At 42.8% G+C, this 22388-nt stretch overlaps 1 protein-coding gene across 1 annotated transcript; it reads right to left on the minus strand.

Annotated features, from left to right (window-relative positions):
- Positions 1–579: 579 nt before the first annotated feature.
- LOC308120686 (Na(+)/H(+) exchange regulatory cofactor NHE-RF1-like) lies at positions 580–21663 on the minus strand. Its single transcript, XM_080481449.1, has 6 exons — positions 21010–21663; positions 5319–5483; positions 3846–3999; positions 3555–3598; positions 1267–1353; positions 580–1181 (listed from the first exon to the last, which is right to left on the minus strand). Exons 1-6 carry the CDS (start codon positions 21484–21486, stop codon positions 1035–1037), a joined length of 1074 nt encoding a protein of 357 aa, XP_080337575.1. The 5' UTR covers positions 21487–21663; the 3' UTR covers positions 580–1034.
- Positions 21664–22388: the final 725 nt, after the last annotated feature.

The raw sequence follows: 22388 nt of genomic DNA on the forward strand, positions 1-22388 counted from the left end.
TGCCGTCTGCTCATTGGTCCGTGACAACCGCTGTTCTCCCAGCAAGCAGCCATTTCCAATCAGTTCTTCTGCAGCAATCAGGAAACTTTTTTGAAAATGTCCTCCCGTTATGGCGTCACATCCTGCATGATTACGCACCGTTCATAACCCCACCTACATTTCAAACTGTTCCCCATGTAATGGAAACGCGGCACTGATACGTGTCTGTTACGGATAGTCAACCCCCACCTGACCAGCACCGGTACCAAGGGGCACTGTGGAAAAGGGGCTATTGTGACTAAAAGTCCTCATTTGGGACCGAAGGGATCAAATTAAGTTTTAGTAATTTAAATGAGTAATTATGCCTCTGTAATATGGACACACACTGACAAACATGCAGACTGTCAAATAATGGGTGTACAGAAATTGTGCTTATGTATTTTCTATTGTATTTAAAACACACACACACACACACACACACACAATGAAGCCTGAGTGTGTGAGGGAAAATGTAAATATACACAAATGTCTTCATATTCTGTGCACACGTACGTGTGTGTTGCTTCCTGTTCCTAAAGACAAACCACAGGGGGCTCCATGTGATCCAAACACTACTTTTATCAAGTTGCGAGGGGCCTCAGCGGGACCGCCTCAGTCACAATCAACACACGCTACACGATCAGTCAGTAAAAAATCATCTGGCAAATCATCTCCTTCAGGTATGTACACATTGAAAAAATAACTTTATTTCTAGGAATCGGGGGGGGGGGGGGGGGGGGGGCTTATTAAGACGTGCTGTGGAGTTCAGCTCCCTCTTTTCTTACTGTTAAAAACAAACTAAACCAATCAAAGCTTGGGTTTCTTCTCTCACATTAGAAACTGTACATTCTTCTTCATATATTAACATTCATTCCAGTGTGATGCAGGAACCCGAAATTATAACCATAAAAATCAGCGCGTGGGAATAATACTGAAGAAGTTTTAAAAGAGTGTCCTTCATAAGCTGATGATCTGCGGTTCCTCCATTTGGGGGGGGGGGGGGGGGTCACAGGTCTTTATAAGTTGCTGAACAGCTCGTTCCTCTTGCTCCAGTCCATCTTCGGGGCTTTCTTGGCCTCTCGTTTCTTCTGGGCTCGCTCCCTCGCCTCTGCCAGAGACAGACCCAGACCCAGGCTGTTGCTCACCTCGGGCTCCCTCTCACTCTGCAGAAAAAAAAAACACACACACACCGTTGGTTCATGACTCCTCGGGACGGGGGCACTCCGCTGACTGAGGAGCGACAGTTACCTGTGGAGGCAGGGAGCTGCTGGAGGAGGAGCTGGAGGCGGCGCTGGAGGCCGAGGGGCTCAGTTTGGGCGTCGCCTTCACTTGTTCCTGTGTCACACACACATACACACACATTTCAGTACAGTTCCATCTGTTTGGAAATATGTTGCCATAGCAACCCATAGTGTAAAAATAGTAAATAATTGTGGCCTTTTTTAATGTAACAAAATAACTTAATGGAAGTTAGTCAACTGGATATTTTACACTACTGAAGATGGAATATTCAAATTCTTGAAATGTATAAATAGATAAAATAAATTTTAATGGAAATAACAGATTGTGTGTTGTTTTTTTTAACAGTCGTCATTCATTCATTATTTTTGATTTCATCATTTGCATATTACAACATTGTCATGGTTGAAAAAAAATGGGTACAAATGTTAAAAAAAAAAAAAAAAAAAAAAAAAAAAGAGTGTATAGGTCTTCCTAATCCTTCTTTGAACAGGTTACATTCGGATTTTTAGGGTCCGAGCAGGAGGACCCTATTGGAATTCCTCGGATTATTTACGTTGATTTTCTTCCTAAGTGAATCACAGGCGTGCTTGCAGGATTCTTCCAGCAGGGGGCAGCAGAGCTCAGGTCTTGAAGTGGTTTCGGACCTCGTGTCTTTCAGTCTGTCCTCACTGCTCACAGCTGCAATCCTCTGCAGCCGCAAAACTGTTATTCCCGTGTTCGAATCCCTCTGATCACAAACCCTCTCCGACAGAGCAGCTGATTAAACTGATCTCCACATTCTTGTTTTTAAAAAAACTGAAGGTTTCTAGAAACTTTCCAGAAATGAGTGTACAACATTTGTAGGTCAAAGTTCTGTTTTTCTCACTATAATAACTTTATGTTCACTTCATATTTGACAAGATGCATCATGTTTGACATGTTTGCTTTGAGCCAATATTTGAATTTGCAGTGTCCATTATGACCCACGCTGCCTCCATTACATCAGCTCGTTATTAGACATTGTGGTTGCAGAGTCTCTAAGTTTGTGATTATCATGGTCAGTTGTGTCTTTTACACTGAAAGTGTCTTGGAAATCCTCATCCTTGTGTTTTAATATTTAGGTTTTATTTGTACCTCTGGGTGTGACGCTACACTTTCTGGATTATCCTTCCTTAGTTTCTCTCCGGTCCCTGAATTAGAGCCGAGCGCCGAGTTATGTAATAACCAGTGAATGCGTGATTGTTGTTGAGAATCTGCCTGCATGTGTGTGAACGCTGCTCGTTAGTCGCCTCATTAGCATAATCCTCAACTCTAAAGCCAGCGCAATCCCATGATCCTCCAGGACGGGAGGGGGGGGGGGGGGGGGGGGGGGGGGGTCCATGGTGATGGGTCAGCCACAATGTCACCAGAGGGGCAGAAGGAGGAGCAGGAGGACGACCAGGGAAGAGGAGGAGGAGAAAGAAGAGCAGGGGGAGAAGCAGGAAGAGGAGGAAGAGGAGGACAAGAAGGCTCCTCCTCCTCCTGATAAACTGTTTGAAACGATCCTGTGATGATCCCATAGTGGTTTCTTCAATCTTCTGGACGAGCAAACGGAAATGTTACAGCTGCTCCTCAATAAACATCTGCTCTTCATCTGTTTCTCTTTAGGAACACGGTGATGAACATATATTAACATTAAAGTTGAATTGTTACGTCATCGTGCCCTAAAAAAAAGACACACTGAAATTTTGTGGTAAAGTTTGAAGAGAGCCGAGTCCAGACTGACTCTGTGCACCATTTTGTGGCACAAAGTGGTATTACACAACTAGCTTTCATAGATACATTTTTTATTCACAAACAGCCAGGTTCAGTTTTTTCCACCGACTTGGTGCGTTCACCATCATGTGCCTGGACCATCATGTGCCTGGCGATTTTGAGTTTCTGTGCCGTCTTGGCAGATGTTTACTTTTGCACCTGGTGAGACAGGCTTCTTGGCTGCCTGCTGTGCCCTCTTTGCCTCCTCTTGGCTGTCTGATGGCCTGCTCCCTCCGGACATCACACTTCTGTCTGGAACTTAATTTCAGACTGGCCCTTCTTGTGCTTGCGTCTGTACTGCAGAGTCCACTTAATCTGTCTGGGAGTTCTCTTGGCCAGGAGAGCAGATTCGCATTCAAAAATGGGGAAAACCAGCCCATCTATCCTGGTGCATCCGGGGCCATGTTCGGATTAAATGCTATACCCACTGAAACTGCACAACTCGATCTTCATGATGGCCGCGAGAGGTCACACAACCTTAAAAGAATGTGTGATTTTTAAATGTGGTCAGTGGTGCTCACCTCCTCCACTGATGCTCGCTCTGATGCAGGTTCAGGCAGCGGTCCTGCAGGGAGGAGAAGCACATGACACGCTCAACACCCTCTGTCTTCAAACCAAGTGTAGTGCATAAGGACACAGCTGTGTGTGTGTGTGTGTGTGTGTGTGTGTGTGTGTGTGTGTGTGTGTGTGTGTGTGTGTGTGTGTGTGTGTGTGTGTGTGTGTGTGTGTGTGTGTGTGTGTGTGTGTGTGTGTGTGTGTGTGTGTGTGTGTGTGTGTGTGTGTGTGTGTGTGTGTGTGTGTGCGCGCCGTACCGCTGATGTGCTGTTCTCCGGGCACGACGTTGCATCTCTTGAAGAACTCCTCGGTTTCCATGTCGACCACCAGCAGCTTGGTCTCGTCTCCTCCGGCCTTGATGATCCCCACGACCTCTGAGTGCTGCATGCCGATCACAGACACGCCGTTCACCTGAGGACAGATGCGGACGGAAACTTAGCACACACGCCAACTCGTGTTGTCCCCGTATGAGAGGGTTCATGTTCAGAGCGGAGAAGACACTGAAAAGTGGACATTTTGGATCATTTTGTGGCAGCACTAATGGAGGCTGAATGAGGAGCACGATAGTCAGATTTGAATGGTAAATCGAATTTCTCAGCATAACATATTTAAATAAACTATTTAATTATATACAGTCGTGTTTGAACCAGTGATTCTCACCTGGTGGGACGTGACCCAAACGTGGGCCATCAGGCTATTATTAGTGTTTTTCTTTTGTCATATTTATTATTTATTTTAGTTGTCATATAATTCATTAAAAAGTCTTGATTTGGGTCATGGTTGTGTTTGACTAGTTTAAGCAACAGTCAGGCCATTAATTGTTACGTTAGTTTTTTGAGTGTTTTTCTCATGTAGTATTGTAAATCTCATTTTAACATTTCATCATTTTAATTTCTAAAAATATATTTTTTTATAGAATGTTGTAGTGGTTTTTAACTTTAATACCTTTTTTCAATTATCATTTTGACAAATTATTTATTTTATATTCTTTTCATGTTTAAAATGTAGTTATATGTTCCATTAATTAAATAACTTTCATTTTTGAATATTTATAAATATACAATATATAAAATAATAATTAAATTATCAAAATGAAAATAACCAAAAAAAATGAATACTATTTTTACATTCTAGTATTTTTTTTTAATTTAAACTTTATATTAATTGAAACATTCTTTCCTTTATTTTTGGTATTAGAGTTATGAATAAGGAGCTTCCTCTGAGATCATCTCAGTGCCGGGCGGTGCTGTTTGTTCAGGATCACTCCGTGCTGGAGGTGATGGAGCAGAGGGAGATAAGGGTGTGAGGAATTCCTGTGCTAGAATGTCCAGGAACCTGAGCGGTACCAGACGGCTCCCTGCTCGCACCACGCTCCTCCTCCTCCTCCTCCTCCTCCTCCTCCTCCTCCTCCTCCTCCTCCTCCTTAGCCCACAGACGCACTAAGTGGATTAAATCTGACCCGAAGGCTTCAGTGTGGCCGGAGAGGGGAGGAGCGTACACGTGCAACGCGCACGAGCGCTATGCACACTCCACATACTGCTGCGACTCGGGAACTCAGTTGGCCCACTCGTGTAAGAGGATTACAGCTGATACATCAACACAACAATACACAGGAGGTGAATGTGTGTGTTTGTGTATATAAGTGTGTGTGTGTGTGTGTGTGTGTGTGTGTGTGTGTGTGTGTGTGTGTGTGTGTGTGTGTGTGTGTGTGTGTGTGTGTGTGTGTGTACCTGGATGATCTTGTCCTGGGCTCGGAGCCCGGCTCTCTGTGCGGGGGAGTCGTCGTCCACGGCTCGGATGAACTGACCCGGTCGGGTCTTCTCACTGTGCAGGTTGAAGCCATAACCTGTGGAGCCTTTTTTCAGGACGCAGAGGCGAGGCCGCAGACCGTCCTCCTGCACACACACACACACACACACACACACAATCAGCATGACTTCAAAACAACACAAACAAGTCCTACATTCCATTATAATAGCAGCAGCATCACAAGCTCACAGTGGCATTAAGAGTAGCAACAATAGAATTAGTAGAAGAAAAATCAGCATTAATAGGAGAAACAGACCAGTAGCACGAGCAACAGTAAACTGAGAGAAGCAGAAGTGTCAGCATTAGCACTAGATGGACCAAGAGTAGAGTTATTATGCATTAATAGTAGCAACATTACCAGTAATAGCAATTATATTAGCATTATTATAGAAGAAAATAGCAACAGTAAATCAAGAGTAGCAGTAGTGTCAGAACCAGCAGTAGCATTGGTAGCATTCGCACACAGAGCTAACGAGGAACTGAAAGCGTCAGTGATGCAGAACTTCTTGTTAGAAATCTTAGGTTCAACCAGAGGTTAGATGATCGTATACGTCAACTAAATATGACCGGTTTGACTTCAAGAGCGTCTTTTGTGACTTTGGTCTGTTTGTTCCCAACTTGGGAACAGTCGGGTTATTAAAAAGGAACATGAAGGGAAAAGTAAAAGTTTGTATCGGTCATGGACACAAGGTTTCAGGTTGCTTCATCTCCTCACAGGAGGCAGAACATTCCTTCAAAAACTGTCCAGCCGTCCCCAGCAGGCGTGACGTTTGAATGACAAAGAACCTCAACAGGGATCCGTGTTGTTCACCTCACCTAATGTTATGACTGATGCGCAGATATTACAATGTCAAGATGTGATACAGCTGTTCAACTTCGTACTCATTATTGCAGCAATCACGGTTTTCAAGAAGAAGAATGTCTTAGCAGGAGACGACCACTTGAATAATGCAAAATATTTATAAAAAAATCCACATTGACATCAACAAATCGATACGCTACGTTGTGTATTTAATCTGTTTTAATCCCAGACCAACCTGTTGAATCTAGACTTGTTATCTATTCTATTGAGCTTTTTTCTTGTGCAGGGTTTTCTTGTGTCAATTCAACTTGTCCTCTTTATTTCCTGGACAATAAAACAGTGCCACTGATTCCAGCGGATGAAGTTTTATAAAGTATCTGCACCATTCAGGTAATTGCGGGATGACAAATATTGAGGTTTCTTTGAATTCCTCGACTTTTCCAGGTGGCTTCCACACTGACATCCCGTCTGCAGGATGTGTTGGATTGAGACTACACGCAGTGCCTGCTGCAGGTGATAATCCTGCTTCAGTGTTTAATCCGGAGTGCAGGTGAAGGTGAAGTCTGAACTGTGTAATCACCTCACCTGATCACTTGTTTTCACTTCTGCAGGGGGCTGAGGAGGAATATTTTCTATTTATTGTTGAGACTGTGGTTTAACTGTTGTAATTTGCAAAATACTCATGAAATGCCAATTTAAAAACAAACAAATGCTGAATCGGACATTTTTGTATGGTGTTTAGGGATGAGTACCTTTCATATTTGGACCGATACGGTATCGATACTCAGTATTCAACGGTACCAATTTGACCGTTTTGGGTGTGTTTACGTGGCAATAAATGTTCTTAAATTCAATTTAACACGTTTATTTCTCAATATATAAACTTTAACAAATATATCAAAACAACATCCAACTGTTTGTATTGTAACATCGCAGTTGTTTCAAAATTCTTCAACATGAAAACCCTTAAGTACAACGACGCAGTGCTTTTTCTTAATAATGCAAAAACTCAAACCCAGCTCCAGTAACTCCTACTGCTTTCCTTTCCCCTCTGGAGACTTTGTGACGGTAGGTCTAAGGCTGTTGACAACTGTGCACTCTACAGCCTCAAAAGAAACTCCAGTGTTTAAGCAGGCTCCATTCACTGCTGCAGCAACTGATGTCATTACGCTCTTGCAATGCTGCATTCAAGCCCGGCTCGGAAAATCGCCAACTCTTCCACTCCGCACAGTCACAAGGATGCGTTTAGGTACCGAAACATGGTACCATTTTATTTTACGTGAAATCGGTACTCGGTAGTACCCACGTAATTTGGTAGGTACCTATAAAAGTACCGAATTCGGTACCCGTCCCTAATGGTGTTAGGCCAAAACATTTCATTTAAATGGCTGAACGTTTAAGAATTATAATGTTGTAAAATGCTACTTTATTTGTAAGCATAATGTGAACAAACTGTCAATACAAAAAGAAGGAAGGAAAGAAAACCAACAACACATCAATGTAACTGGAAGTCATCTGAAGTTCAAAAACAAACGAGCTATCTACAGGTCGATTAGTGTTGTAGTACCAGTTTGTGCCACAAGGTAGTGTAGTGACTCATTAACCGTCCTTACATAAACATAAATAATACATAATCAGTGTAAAGACCGAGGAGCTTTAGAAGCTTTTAATTAGAACTAGACGGTAAAAATCGTGTAGGTAAACACTTCTGCTGGTTAAAGTTTAAATCAGTTGGACTTTTGTAACAGTTTATCCCCATTTCTTGGCGCAGACTGGCTTCAGTATCCATGTGAGAGAACAGGACCTTTAACCTATTTATTACCGTGTGCTGCGAGAACACCTGAGGATGTTGATAGTGGAATAAAAACAGCTCCACACCCTTCGGTGGCTCATCCAACACTTGATAAACCTGCGGCTATCTGCCCAACATCCTCGGCTATCAGTGGCCATCTGTCAATGATACAGGGTCCATTGAGCGGTGCAGAATCAGCACTGAGTCAGCCGCTCCCTCGTCCACATGTCCACACTGAAGACAGCAGGGCGAGGATTTCTGCAACGCCCTGCGTGAGTCACCCGGTGAAACCGAGAAGGCCTGCGAGGTGATGCTCATGCGTTTGTGACAAAGCCCACAGCTGATAATGAGAGTGGAAAGGCTGACGCATCAGCTGAGGAAGCTGGAAAGTGCACAACATGGCAACGGCTTTGGAGAAGAAGAACACGTATGAATAGTAAAGGGTAGCCCATCGTCATGATTTCACAAACTGTTGTTCTACAGTGGAGAGGCTGGTTGGACATGATGGAAAGACAACAGGAACGCAAACTCCACATTCTACCTGACGATTATCGTTCATCCCTTTATGACCCCAGTCACCATCTTCTGATTGAGACTTCCGAAGATCAAACCATCAGAGACTGTTTTTTTAACCGTGTCATTAAATCACTGGCACCAAGAATAAACAGTTCAGATGGTAAAAGTGTGTGTATGTTTAATATGGTGGAGAAAAAACAACAACATTCTTAAACAACCAAGCTCCTCCAAAATCGCACAACTTTGATGTGGAGTTTAGGACTTTTTTCCTCAGAAACTCTCTGATCCATCTGTGTATTAATGTGTGAATAGTCTTAGTATTCTAAGCACAATCAAGTGAAATAAACCATGTAAAAGAAAATGCATTAAAATACTACATTAACTCAAAATGAAGGATTCTCTTATCGTGAAGCGTCTATAAATGTTTTCATGAGTCAATATAATCCAGCTTTATTCACTTTTATCCAATCTGACTGAACTATCTTTAACAATGTTCAGATTTTCTTAGTTTATGTGGACGCTAAAACCATAAATATTGTCGAATATTTAGTGGTTCAATCCCATAATGCTTTGCACTGCGACTCTGCACACATGCTCCCACCATCCAGATTTACCCAGAAGCACACCGATGTTGACTTGACAACTGGACTAATGGAGCTTGTTGTGTTTCTCTGGAAACTCAATCAATTCAATACAAGTGTTTATATGGGATTTAATTTAATCATGATTCGTCATGGTCTGGGTTAATACTGCTCGTCTGTCTAAAGGTTTGTTTTTCTGTAAGATCATTAATCCTCTCTACTTTGAACCTTGAAAATATCTATCTGGTTTCAGAGTTGACCTTTGGCTGCTTGTGATTAGATGCAATAAAAACAAAGGCACTCAGGATGTGCACATGCCAGATGATGCTCCTCGTGTGTGAAGGTTGAGTAACACTTGTGTGCAAAGGTTTTCATGTGTAAATGCTGATCTTGAGTCCTGTCTTCAGGTATCATTACTCCTTTCTCTCACCTCTTTGAGTTCTGTTTCTAGGTTTTATAGAGATTAAACTAAATAATAATAATTATCTCTTACTATAAAATAATATGGTTACTGTGGTTGCCCATATAACATTTGAGCCTCTTGATATGGTCAGAGATGTTCACGATTTTTCTGGATATAAGGTGCAAAACAAAGATTTGCTGGAGATGAAAACATATGTCAAGACAAACTAGCAGGTTTTCACATCTTTACGATTTCTATGTTGATTGTGTTTTTGTTTTTGCCACGTAGTCTACATTTTTGATACTGGCAGCTGTGAGCCAGTCATATAAGGTGAGCGAGCACCAGTTAATCCTTTTAATGCACCGCGGGGCAACGGAGAATCGGCCAACACAGAACCAACTTCAGTCCTACGTCGGCTCTTTACTCCCCTGGTTCTCTCAGAGGTGACAACGCTCTCTCTCTCTCTCTCTCTCTCTCTGCACAAGAGCATTCATGTTTGCTTCACACTGTGCCCTGAGGTCCGGGCGTGGTGACAGCACCCAGCGGGGGGTGGAGGGCGGATAATGAACAGGGGCGAGGAGGAGCTCGGGCAGAATGCCAGGCTACAAGTTCTCCTTCAGTTCAGGTCCAGAGCTTGACGTGGGGCAGTTTTCTGTGTGTTCATCAGACTCAACTTCTACATGCACGACTTTCTTGGGTGGTGTTTGAAAGCCACAACAGTACGAGTCAATACAGACACTTGTGAACAATTCCGGTGTGTGCATGTGAGGCCTACTTTCTGATCTTCAGGGTTTATTTGCATGCACAGGAAACCACAACATCAGAAGAGCCCCACACACACTCACACACACACACTCCCCCACACCGTGCAGTGACTGCAAGAGCTGCATGACAAAAACAGCAGCGGGTAAAGTCCAGAGCAGAATCTGCTTGGCATGCAATCTGTCGCCATGGCAACTCGAGCTACATTTCCTGCGCTTACTTCCACATCAGAGGCTTTCTGAGGGAAAGCATGGCTCCTTTGCTCTATGGAATCGGTTATATTAGAAACACTTTTGTTTTTTGATCGGTGACTGAACCGAACTGGAAAATTACAGTGTTTGCTTTGATGAATGACGAAGAAAACACACAAAACCAAATATTTGTCTGCTTGGGAAATGTCCAAAAAGACTCTTCTTTAAAACATTTTTTTTAATTTTTGTGGCTTTTCAGATGATATGAGGTTTAATATCTTAATAGCTGAAGCTTTTCCGGGCTTTTCTAAAGTGTTTAATAAATTAACCAGTTCCTATGCAGTACGAAGAAAGTGACCGTAAATATTTTTGTTCTTGTGCTCTGCACTTTGTTTTGCTTCCTAACAGCTGAGTCAGGTGAACGGAGTTGGCCCCGGAGCTACGACTGACTTCAGACCGGAAGAAGGTCTCTCCAGTGTCCCGTTAATACATCTGACCCGCTTAGGGAGGGACTCATCTTCCTCTGCAGGTCAAAAGTCACGCAAGCTTTGAGTTTTACTCCTTTCATCGGCTGACTCGGCCGTCAGGATGTGAAAAACAAGACTCTATTGAGGCACTGCAACTGAAACGGACACTTTGTCAGCAGCCATTTATTAGCTGCATTTCCGAGGTAGCAGGAAGCATGAAGGGAAATGTGTGCATTTCAAACTGAACCAAGTCCTGTGGTCACTGATCATAGGTGCTACATTACATGAGATTGAAAAAATGTATATATATATGTTGAACATACTCACAGTATTTAAGTCATCTATCTCCATTTTGCAAATCCAAGCATTTCTGATGTTTTGGATCCTCTTTGATGACTCGTCTATTTCAAAGTGGTGTCTAAGTGAATATTTACAATGCAATAAATCCCCATCAAAAACCTCTTCTATGTTTACAGTCAGTTAAAAGAGGATGTCGGTGGGCTTCTCCATCGCTGATACAGCAACGTATGAATTAGGTCGCCCCTCATGCATGGCAGCTCTTTGAGTTCTTTGAAGGCCATACAACTTCAACGACTCCAAGTAAGAATGCGGAGCAAACAAATTTCTCTCTTTGCTCAAGCTTTCCTCCTCCTCGAGTCTCTAAAACAACAGACTTTCACGTGTAAATATCTGCTGGCTGCACAATATATTGCAAATTTGTCAATATCGTAACATATGCGCAAGATACATTTAACAAGAGACTGACTGAACAGAAATAAAATGTGTTTTCATGCAATGTGCATTCACGCAGGTTCAAAATGACAGAATGCTATATATGCTTCTAACCTCCTTGTTAGAGGTATTTATTTCACAAGTGGTGGCTAACTGGCAGAAGTCAGAAGCACAAAAACCAAAGTAAAATGACAACAAAAACGCAGCTGGAGTAAATATGTGGCAAGAGAAAGAACACCGTTATAAATCTCAAAGCACAAAGACATTATCATCTAATTAAGTGCCTGTATTTATTGCATATTTAGTTGATATTGGACAGTGAGATCTATATCATCATGTTATGTCCTCTGTTGAATGGAATACTTCATTAGAAATAGGAATCATTCGAAATTAAAGTGACTTCAAACAGCATTAGCAGGATTAGCTTTAGCAGTGGTGCGTTGGTACACGAAGCAGTGGGCGGCTGCGGTAAACATTCAATAAGCCTGTCAGATACCAAAGGTTAATGGTTTTATAGCTCGCTGTGGTTAAACATCAGGTCCTGCGCTCGTACTCGCCTCTCCCATTACAGCGAGGGACAGCTCGCTCCGGGGACCTTGAACCTAAGAGAGTACATGATGTGAGGCCTTTATGACGGCCCGAGATAAAAGCTCAAAGTGAAGTGTCCCTCTGCAATCTGTCAAACTGGTTCGGTCCTTGAAAGCCACAAAGTCTTTTAAAGAAACCTCTTGAGGTGAAGTCGAGTGGGGGTTCATAGAAAGTTTTGCAACTCGACATAGAAGGTGAGGGCCGGTCGTCAAAGCTTGTACTGACCGCTCAGACAGACAAAAGCCAATTTCTACAATCTTGAGTCACACTGTCAACAGCTTGGAGGGCTCGTTCAGTTCTTTGTTGTTTCTAATGAATTTGCATCAGCCAAAAAATACACAAGCTTGTTCTATTACGATCTTTATACAATTGTTTCTGATTTCTGTTTGGTGGACACAAAGTATGAAATGATGCTGCAATACTGAAGTGAAATACGATCCCTTGTCAACACAATCTAATTGAGACAAAGTGACTGCAAAACATTTTTTTTTAAGATTATATTTAATAATCTTAAAAAAAAGAAGCTGCAGGTGATTTGTAGTTTTCCTTGGTGAAGCATAAAGAAAACCCCAAAAACTGTTGGCTGGCGAGTTTTGTTGGATTTTGCGACAATTGCTTTGTTGTCATCTCAATTCCAGGAGGAATTAATCCACAACTCACCACTGCCAGATTTATTTAAATTAAGTTAAAACTAATACTGCAATAAAAGTTTACTTGATACAAACGCTAAGAAATAAGTAAACATGAAGCTCTTCTGGCTGTACCGGCTCTATAATAACCTATTATTAGTGTTTTGAAATTGCATAATGATAATGAATGACTCCTCATTAGGTCTTCCTATTGAAACAAAGGATATCATACAGTGCTTTGTGTGAGTGTTTCAATCCATTACATGTACTTAACTGCTAAAACAACACCATGACTTGGTGCATAATGTGCTCACTCAAAGCTTTGAGTCAATTACCCATGACGCCGTTAGCTCACACACAAAACTGCCACCGTGTGTGCGACACCACGGTTATCATTAACCGGCCGAGGCAAGAGCAAACAATGGAGCTCCGGCTGAAGCAACTCACTCCGGGGGCAGGAAGTGGCTTTCTCACCATTTCCACCCAGACAACTAACAGCTTTCTCTGCAGACAGGCAGGCATGCTGAAATAGTGTATGTGTGTGTGTGTGTGTGTGTGTGTGTGTGTGTGTGTGTGTGTGTGTGTGTGTGTGTGTGTGTGTGTGTGTGTGTGTGTGTGTGTGTGTGTGTGTGTGTGTGTGTGTGTGTGTGTGTGTGGTTACTAACTCTGCCACTGATAGATTGAAGCAGCACGCTGTAACTTGCACAAACCGTACCTATTATATTTCAAGTATTGGCCCACAAAGGTCAGGTAGCTTAAAAAGGATGTACCACATTAAGCTTTACTGTGAAGAATAATTCAGAAAACTGAAGCATAAACATATTCTACATGGTTTTAGTACTGACAAAAAGTAATTCACTTCCTTAGTCTATGTAAAGTGACTGAAACTTTCTAGCTTTAGCTATTTTATCAAAATACGTGAAACTGGCCAGTTCACCACATGCTTTTCAGTCGGATGAATACTTAATATAATATAGCCTACATTTACCAGCAGCTAAGAAAAAAAGAGGCTGGCATCAAATTACAAGCACTTCAAGCCACATGCCTGTGGTATAGGTATGCTAAGCTATTTTACAAGCCAGGTTGGGTTTTAATTGGAATATTCATGATTTGCATTAGAAACTATGGACATATCAGGTCTTCTGAAGTGAAATGACTGTATTTTCTGGACCATAACTTGTATCTATCGAACAGGGAAAAAAACAAAAAAAATACTGGTGTACAAGGCTATTATATATATATATTTTTTTTTTTTTTTTTTTTCAATGTCAAGATGTAACTGCACCATTACTGATCCTCTAACCTCAAATCGTCAAGATGTTGCTACTGTTTTTGTATCTCGCCAACTACTTTGGCTCAGACTTGATTAGTCTATCTTCTGAACTGTGATAAATCTTATTTATTACAGTGATATCTAGATGGTGCGTACCACCGTATTTTGACAAGTCGCATCTTAAGTCGCATGAGCAGTTAAACGACTAAAGAAAAAGAAAAAAATGACAGTCTGGAAAATTAGGCGCAATTTCGGGGTCACGGTTTATTCTTGGATGTATGTGTTTGAACTAAGAAAAAAGTTTTGTGTCTGTGGTTCTGGCCTGTAGCAACCAATGTGATACAAGTGTAGTAGAGCACTTCCTAATTGAGCAAATACGTTCACAAGCAGAACTTGGATGCACCGTGCATTGCGAAATGTTATTCATTATGGAGCAGGAAGTCTTATGCAATATATATATATATATATATTGATATTATGATGAATGCAATATCACGCAACCCGTAATAAACCAACGACTTGCAGATCTTTAAATCTTTGGGTTGGGAGACATAAAAAGGAGTTTTATGAAATGAACACGGCACTCTGGAACAGTGCAGGAAAACTGTCAAATAGTGCCTGTGTTTCCTCAATCTCTTTGGTCATGCTGAAGCCTCAATTTAGCGTCTGCTGAGTGATTGGAGCTGAAAGCCGGCTGTGCCCACTCCTCGAGGACACTGGCCCATATATACAAGAGCTAGGAAGAGACTTCAAAGACAATTTCGTAATTCTTTGCTTTCAATGTGATTACACTCACTGGCATGCCAAAGACCCCAAGTGAACTTTGCAGGATGGCTGAAGGACACAATGCAGGGTGACGAGCCTCGAAAAGGCTAAAACACAAATGGAGGGATGCAGTTTCTTTCATTTGTACTTAAATGGTGGAAGAGAATCCTGCCTGCTGCTGACTGGGATCCTTGATATCTGAGTACATGTTTGTTTAGCCTGTGTCACTAAGAAAACAGCGAGGAGCTCAGTCAGATGACGCCAGTGGCTTTTTTATGAGGTTTGTTTTGGACAGCAGCCCGTATGAAGAATCATCTGATGGAAAGTTGTTTCTCCCCCCCAGGGCAACGCCATCAAGAGTCTGGTCTCAGACATACACATTGAGTGGTTAAACTCTGTGCATGTGTGTGTGATACATAATGAGGCTCAGTCTTTGACTTCATACTGTCTTGAACACTCTTTGAGTGGGGTTTGTTCTACGACAACACTCCGTAATAACATAACCTTGTAGCACTGAAAGTAAAAATAGGTTCTTCAGCCGAGCATCCACAAGTAGCCTTAAATCCTGTAAAAGTACACAAATGACAACTTTACCATCATTTCATTCCCAACTTGCAAATGGGGCTTCCTCAACTCGTCATTTTACAAATACGGAGCTACAAACATTGTCACAGTTCACAGCAGAACCTACTTCAAAGAACAAGTTCATTAACATCCATTTCCATTGGCTCGTTGACGAACCATAAACCCGTCACAAAGTGTGGCCGTAAAAACATGAGAATGTCAATTCCACCATAAACATAGTCCGAAGATACATCGTGAGCTACAGCCTTTGGACTGCTTGTTAACAGAAATGCCCCATCAGTCAATCACATGGAAGGGGTTCGGTTTACAAAGAATTGTCAGGAAACAAAAAGAAGAAAAAAAACCCACTTCTTTGGTTAAGCGGTTGGTCTGAGAGCTGACGGCTCTGATTGGTGCCAATGTCATGTAGTGTTAGCTAGCTCACAGACGCTAATGTTACAGCATGTGCATACTGAGCCCACATGTGGTCCACCGGCCACCAAGAACATTTAGAACGTGTGAGTTACAAAAGATTACCTTTAATACTGCTTCTCGTTTGCAGCTGCTGAGCCATTATTGGTGTAAACGTGACAGCAGTTACAGAATGGTAATTCATTTATGCTCCTGACGCAATAAAATGCCAATTTAATCGTTATTGTAAAAATAAATCTTTGCCCAGTGATAAGAGATGTTGTGAAATGTCAGGGGAAAGGGAGCTGCCTCAAGGTCTCCATTCTGAGGCTCAAAGTTTCTCTGGTTCTGCTCACAAGGAGTGTCAAAGGGAGGTCCAAACAGGCACACAGTGCTCGGGGGGTCATGCAGATGTTGGAGGTCCAATTGAGTCACTTATGCACGTTCTGCTGCCTAAAAAACTTGCTGGACTTGTCTGGGGTATCCTGGAGGGACAGTGCCTCTGACGGGGAAAGGTTCCAATGTTCTTATAAGGGTAACTGATCCTCAGCTCTCACATGTGGCTTCTGGATGCTGGACCAGAAACACATTGTGGAGTAGCAAGATGCCAGCAAGATATGGAAGACGTGGTGGTTGTCCACGACCACGAAAGTCAAAGAAGTTTGTTCATACCACTGGAACCCAACTTTCCCACTTCACACAACTTCTTGCACAGGTTTCTAAGTGCAATCCCCCCCATAAATTGTTGTGGCGGTGGGAACAAGTTAAGTAACATTTGCAGGTGTACTGTAAGTTGTAAGTCCAAACCTGCATGTAGGTATCCAGTGGCAAGAGCCGCTCACCGTCTCACCGCATGACGACATAATACTTTGGTAATCACAAATGTACAACAGTTCAGGGCAGCACTGCTCAGCCTCACACAAGGGAGGAGATGACAAAAAATGTTTCAAAAGTTGCTCGTCTCTCGACCCACGGTCATGGTACTGCAGCTTGTAATGTTACTCCCCTGAGCGGTCGAAATACAAACACTAAGTCATTTTCGTATTCTTGGTTTTAGTGGCTAGAGATCTGCATTATCCAGGAGCTGAGGCCCAGGCGTTGCAGTTATGTGGTATGTACCATTTGTTTGACATTTTCACATCTACAAATACAGAACAAATTGCAGTTTAATCCTCAGAGCAGCCCCCTCTTACCCCCACATGTTCCCTCATCACTCCAGCCCTATTGGCGGTGTGTGTGAAGTGAGAGTGTATGCATTTCAGGGTCAGCATGGCTTCCTTTAGTGAGGCGTGAGAGTCCTCTCTCTTTTCCTCTCTGTCCCAGAGGCCTTTCTCCACAGGCAAACACTGTGGACAAAGCCTCTTTCTGCTGCCGGGGATCTCTATGGAGACCAATAGACAGCCCTCGGTGTGGTGGAGCTCCAAGTCCCCAGAGGCCAGAACCACAACATGATATGCTATCTTGGTTTGGCTCTGCTGCGGTGGCCTCTTTCCGGGAGGAAAAAGCACAGATAGTCAGGAGGACTTTTTGGGGACAATGTTTGGTGACTGAGCCCTGGCCTTAAATACCAAGTTCCAACCAATGACATGAAAGGAACTATTGTTGAACCACAAGACGGGCTGGTTACACACGTCATCATCGGTCCACCCACTCAAGCGAATCCCACTGGGAGGCAGCTAATGTAGCCAGAAAAGCACCATCAGTCAGGCTCTGCCAAGCTTCTTATCAAGCAGGAATGTAGCATCCCACACAGCCGGGGTTCCCACTGAAGACCATCCATCAATCAGAGTATCAGTGAAGAGGTGTGAGCTACCCATGTAGACAGAAACCCAAACTTCGAGTTTAAATCTGTTCATTAGAGGTAAAAAGAGAAGCCAAGATCACAGTAAATGGACTCACCACCCATTTAAAACCTTTGAATCTTTCTTTCTTTAGAACACCAGTGGGTGGTGGAGTCACAGGGACTTAACTCGGTAAGATTTTGAACTTGACAAACATTTATGCTAAACAAGTACAAGTATTCTTATGATAACAAAATAATCAGAGAGCATTTAAACCCGTGGCACAAGAACAGCAGGCTAAACAAAACATCCATACAGCAATGCTGTTGCCTTGCATGAGATTGGTGCCTCACAGGAGGGCCATGAAAACTGCTGCGAAAAATGACAACATCACAGAGGAAGTCTTATGACACTTTCAGAGGAAAGCAGGCCATTTTCTTTTTGGAGGTTGTGCAATAAATATCACACAAAAGCTTGTTATGGAAATAATTATATTTGGAAAAAACACCTTGAATTAAACAAATGTAAAAACTTCTGGAAGTTTGAAGCAGCTCATGTTGGATGTGTACTGTCTTTACTGTATTTTATGTGAAATAGTTTTCATTTGCTGCCCTTGCAGGTCTTTTTCTATAGGTTTTCTTGACCTTCTCTGTGCTGTATTCTCAGGCAGACTGAAACATTTCCTCAAAATACATCGTTTGTGTATTTGGGTTATCACTCACCGATCAAGACATCCTGAAGCATGACACAAGGTTTATTTTTGCGGTTGGGTAGTGTACAATTTGCAGCAAAATATGCTCTTTCTTCCACTGCACTCCTCCAAAATCAACCAAGAAAATCTAGAATGGACTGGTTCTTGTGCAATCTTGACCTCTAAAGATTTAATTATGGATCATTGAATACACATGGGTCACTTTGGATGGAGGTACTTTGCCGCAACCAACAGTGGAAGGGGTCAAGCCTAAAAATAACCAAGTAAACAAAACAAAGACCAGTTCCACAGAGCTAAGAGCCTCCAAAATGAGGCCGATCGCAGTGCTGTTACATAAGGTTTAAATCAGGGGCCTAGACTTTGCATTGCCTACAACACAGTCCAACCCAACGGAAGCAACAACCCCCAGAAAGTTGTTTCATAACCGACAACAAAAGCCTAGTCTTTCCAACAGGCAGGGTTGTGGCATTCCTAAAGAAGAAACCTATATGACTTACATACTTTCATTTCCACTGAGACTGAACTCTTTTCACTGGGGAGGGACACTTTCACCAATTTTGCTTTTGCTCCAAAGCCAAATCATGAAAAATACTTCACCGCCCAAATGTCAAGTCAATCAATATTTCTTACAATGAAATGAGACATGAAAGAAGACGCTAATCTCAGCTGACGTTCATCCAATGTGACAGATCTTCTGGTAGAACGAGCCAAACCTGACAGGGAATTTCCAACGGTAAACAACTGAGACATGAAGGAAATGTGTGTCAAAGACTCGGCTCAGGTCTGGCACGTATCCGCCACTCAAAGCGTCTGCAAAGACACTGGAAGTGACTTCTTGCAGAGGAATCTGCTCCCACAGCAGACGAGTTCAGTGTAAACTGGTCTAATTCTGACTGGAAAGCTTTTCAAGAGACAGTCTTAGATTCACAGGCTCAGACGGGCTACAAAGAACCAGAATTAATCTGGAAAAAACTGATGAAAACTGACTGCAGTTACCATTTGACCTCAAAGAAATACATGACAAAGCAATAAAGAATCAAATTGTGTCCTTTCAACGCAATGAAAAATCTATGATGCAAGATGAGCTCAAACAGCCTTTAAGTGACTACAAAGACAAAAAACTATCTCAAAGACTAAATAAAATACCACAAAGACAGTCAAAATTAACAAGGAGGTAAATCACAAGGTCTTTTAAATAAGCTTTGTCTTAATACAAAGTCAGCATAACAACAGTTGTATTACACAAACAACCATTAGATCTTGATGAAAACATTGACAAATAATCCATTCAGTTTGTTAATTTTTTTTTACAGGTGCCACACAATCACATTTAGTTTGACTTGATGTGATACAGACAGAACTACATGAAAGAACATCACTATAATTCCACAAAGAGTCTTGTTATGACCAGATAATCCCAGAATCTAACCACAAACATAAAGGCAAACAAAACAAACATGTCGGAAAATCCACACTCTCTCACCATAGAGACACACAATTAATCTAAACTATTACAGATGTGCACAATGAACTTCTAAAAGAAGGTAAACAACCCAAAGGAGACCAAAAAACAATGAATGGTGCAAACTGACCACATCCATCCTGATTAGGACACATAGACCCACAAACTGCCCTCTAGGACTTGCAGGAAGATATATAGACCACAAAATATGACAAAATATCACCCAAAGAGCAACTACCAAAAAAAACTACATACACTCTAAAGAAGGCTTAAATCACTGGACATAAACGCATCATGGAGCAACAAACTAAACCACGATGTGAAAAAAAGTCACAAAACAACACTAAGGAAAGAGAAATCTGCACAAATATGCAGTAAATAACTAGAAGAGACTCTCAGATGATTATTTGACTGTACAGTGGCAAAATAATTCAAAAAAATCTCTTACAAAAAGCATGAACTTCTCAGAGCAGATCAACAGAGATCTGAAAAAGATACAAAACACTCCCAAACAGGCACAAGCAGACATAAAACCCAAAACATGCAAGACTACCAAGTCTAGACAAAAAGACCGACTCAAAATTTAGGCAAGTTGTCAGAAAAAGTGAAAACTACCGCAAATAAATCCACAAATATCTGAAAAAGGCTCAAATCCACACTTAAGATCATTTCAGATATGCACTTACCAGTTAGAGTAGATCTAAAATTACACTTAGGATTACTACAAACATGCAGAGAAAGACAAAAACATACAGAAAGAAAATAACAATAAATGACGCACAGTGTCACATTAAAGCTCTTTTAGAAGGAGAATGAACTTCTGCATGATTCACTCTTTAGCAAATGTTGGGACATTTTCCAGGAATTATTCAACCATATTTTAAACTGATGTGAGTCCAGTGATAAGAGACGGGAATTAAAGCAGACATGAATGTCCTGGAGGACTGCTGGTAAACAGGAAGCCTCACTATGTGGCACTTTGGAAGAGAGGATTGCATTTCTGTGGCTTTTCTAACGAGTTCTTAGAACCATCGGGGAACAGTTTGATCATTATGACCCGTGTGACCTCACACATCTCCACATAATGTCGAGACTACGCTGGATGGAAACCCTGACCCAGGTCCAGACCCTGACCCAGGTTCAGACCCTGACCCAGGATCAGACCCGGGACTTCACCGTACCTTGATGCTGGAGCTCACGCTCAGCCTCCCGGACTTCTCCGAGGCCGTGTCCCCGTTCGCCCGCGGGCCCGGGCTGGCTCTCGCCGGGGTGCCGTTGCTGTGCGTGTCCCCGCGGTCGGAGTCGCTGTCGCCCCCGGCCCCGGGCACGGGGATCCCCTCGCGGACGAACTCCTCCCGGCACTGCAGGTTGTGCCTACTCAGCAGCTCGCCGGTCTCTGCATCCGCCACGATCAGCGACAGAGCCCCGGAGGTGGCCCGTATCCGAGAGACCACCTGCTGGTGGCTCTCGCCCTCCACGTTCTCCCCGTTCACGAACATGAGCTGGTCCCCAGCTCGCAACCCGGCGACGGCGGCGGGGGTGTCGGCCTCCACCAGGCGGATGAACTGGCCGGACTTCCCCTTCTCCCCGTGCAGGTGAAAGCCGTACCCGCCCTGTCCCTTCTCCATAATGCAAAGCCTGGGCCGCAGGTTCGACATGTTGCCGCTTGTTTTCCCGAGAGAAACTTTTTTTCTCACACCCTGTTTCCGAGCCGTTCACACAGCGACCATACAGACTGCCTGACACTTGGCGCGGACACACACCTTACCCTGACTCCGCTTCCGCCGCTCTGACACCGGAGAACTACTTTCTACCCCTAATGAGACTTCTCACCCGGGCAGCCCTTTGCTCGGCTCCGCCCCCTCCGCCACGCTGTCTGTGTCACCCGTCTGAACCAATCAGACGCCGGGCCGAAGTCTCGACGTCACAGCGGCGTTTCAAAACAAAAGCACATGTCCCGCGGCTCTCTCTCTCTCTCTCTCTCTCTCTCTCTCTCTCTCTCTCTCTCTCTCTCTCTCTCTCTCTCTCTCTCTCTCTCTCTCTCTCTCTCTCTCTCTCTCTCTCTCTCTCTCTCTCTAAGTTTCACGAGAAAATGCATAATTTTTGTGTTTGTGTTTTCGTTTCAGAATTGTTTACATTTACACAGTAACCTGTTGAAAATAGTGCATTTTGACCTAAACCAAAACTAAATTCAGCTTTTTTTTTAACGGACCCAGAGATGTTTTAAATCCACAGATATGAGATACAATTGGTTCCTGTGATTGACTGTGCTCAATCACCATAAATGGGTCTTCTTATGAGAAGCAGTGTCTGTCAACAGGCTTTCCAAAGCTTCATCGTCACCTATACAGTCCAGGAGTGTGAAGCAAGAACTACCATTTCCACATCACACACACAAGCTTACACACAATTGGGTCAACAGTATAGTTACTGGCTGCTGTTCCATTAAAAATATTTAAATTTAATGCAGCATGTTTACACATTGAACAAACATGGCTGGCACAACACACAACTCAGAGTACACAAAGTCTGCTGACCACAATCAGAAAACACACAGTCA

This window comes from Lipophrys pholis, assembly GCF_963383615.2.
Source record: "Lipophrys pholis genome assembly, chromosome: 1".
NCBI classification, from domain to species: Eukaryota; Metazoa; Chordata; class Actinopteri; order Blenniiformes; family Blenniidae; genus Lipophrys; species Lipophrys pholis.

What these genes read in the sequence shown, in the direction of transcription:
- LOC308120686 (XM_080481449.1), bottom strand. Translation starts at nt 21,486, where the DNA reads ATGTCGAACCTGCGGCCCAGGCTTTGCATTATGGAGAAGGGACAGGGC. An exon ending in CCCAGGACAAGATCATCCAG is followed by an intron (nt 4,000 to 5,318) that starts GTACACACACAC and finishes ATCTGTCCTCAG; the next exon opens with GTGAACGGCGTGTCTGTGAT. An exon ending in CGGAGAACAGCACATCAGCG is followed by an intron (nt 3,599 to 3,845) that starts GTACGGCGCGCA and finishes TCCTCCCTGCAG; the next exon opens with GACCGCTGCCTGAACCTGCA.